This window comes from Lucilia cuprina, chromosome 2, assembly GCF_022045245.1.
Source record: "Lucilia cuprina isolate Lc7/37 chromosome 2, ASM2204524v1, whole genome shotgun sequence".
Classification (NCBI taxonomy): domain Eukaryota; kingdom Metazoa; phylum Arthropoda; class Insecta; order Diptera; family Calliphoridae; genus Lucilia; species Lucilia cuprina.
The window spans coordinates 65778917-65780398 of NC_060950.1; the positions used below are offsets into that span (position 1 = coordinate 65778917).

Genomic DNA, 1482 nt, shown 5'->3' on the forward strand with positions numbered 1-1482 from the left:
TAGAACTGAACTAGAACTGAACTAGAACTGAACTAGAACTGAACTAGAACTGAACTAGAACTGAACTAGAACTGAACTAGAACTGAACTAGAAATGAACTAGAACTGAGCTAGAACTGAACAAGAACTGAACTAGAACTGAACTAGAACTTAACTAGAACTGAACTATAACTGAACCAGAACTGAACTAGAACAAAAAGAACTTAAATAATCTATCATATATTTTGTTTTGCTTGGACTTCGAAAAATGTTCTATATTCTTTTATGACAATACTTTAATGAATATTTATTATAGACATTTCATAAAATTCAACAAAATTATTAAATTTTTTGCTTTCATTTCCCTTTTTCCCAATTACAGTGTCAAGTCCCCCAACGACTATACCGCCACCCACAACCACTACATTGGCAACCACAACAACGACATTCATGAATGAATTGGACATGGATTTCAATGGCATTGAGCCAACAAACTCCATAATTGTTATCGATAAATGTAAGTTCGTTTTTATAAGGCATGTAAATTACAATAAAATGAAAAGGAAAAAAAATATTATAAAAAAATCAGCCAACAAAATCATGAAATTAATAACAATGGAAAAATAGTTACTTCCTGTTACCATTTATTCAAATAGTTCATACGATATAGTTTGGATGCAATCATTCATTCCTTTTACGATATTATTCATTTATAAAATATTTATTGAAATTGTTTTTTTATTACATTTTTCTCTCTTAACAACTTTTCATTATACATTCACAGTGGGCATTAAATATCAATCAAATTTAAATGAAATTGGTAAATCAGAACAAAAGCTTATGGGAGATACACCAAAAGGTTATGATTGGTCAAAGGATAAACAAGCATCAGCTGCAGCAAAATTTAAGCCGCTCCTGTGTCATCCAGTATGGCGTTATGAAAGTTTGGCATTAATTTTAATGCTGAGGTTTGTATGGCTGAAGTTTTGGAATTGGAAAGAAACGTAAAAGTTTAAAAACGGTTACAATACAAAAAGAACACATAATCGCTTATAAAAGCTACAATTTACAAAATTAAGTTTAAGCCTAAATGAAATTGATAAATATTCTAGATAAAATATGAAATTTAAACGAGATACAAAGAGCTTTTGTTTTCTATTAAATGTTGTTAAATATAAGATAATAAAAAAGAAAATATAAAAGAAATTTACAAAAATGAAGAAAAAAAAAAGAAACAAAATGTTGAAACTAAAGTTGGTTTAGAAAAAAAAGTGCCAAAATTAAAGTAACGAAATAAAAAAGTGTAACTAAAAACATTAGAATGCTTTTTTACTTAAATTAAAGTTGTTAATTTTTTGCCACAGTTGATCTTACTGCTCAGTTTAAAATCAGTTTAAAATCTGTTTTAGTTCTGTTCTAGTTCTGTTCTAGTTCTGTTCTAGTTCTGTTCTAGTTCTGTTCTAGTTCTGTTCTAGTTCTGTTCTAGTTCTGTTCTAGTTCTGTT

General features: G+C 28.2%; 1 protein-coding gene across 1 annotated transcript in view; it reads left to right on the top strand.

The window, feature by feature from the left end:
* The window catches only part of LOC124421268, a 4703-nt gene extending 3541 nt beyond the window's left edge, over window positions 1-1162 (top strand). The window contains exons 2-3 of the mRNA XM_046956160.1: window positions 361-495; window positions 763-1162. Of these exons, the coding sequence (XP_046812116.1) occupies window positions 361-495; window positions 763-986 (359 nt within the window). The 3' untranslated portion in view covers window positions 987-1162. The remainder of the gene's footprint in view (window positions 1-360; window positions 496-762) is intronic.
* The last annotated feature ends 320 nt before the right edge of the window (window positions 1163-1482 follow it).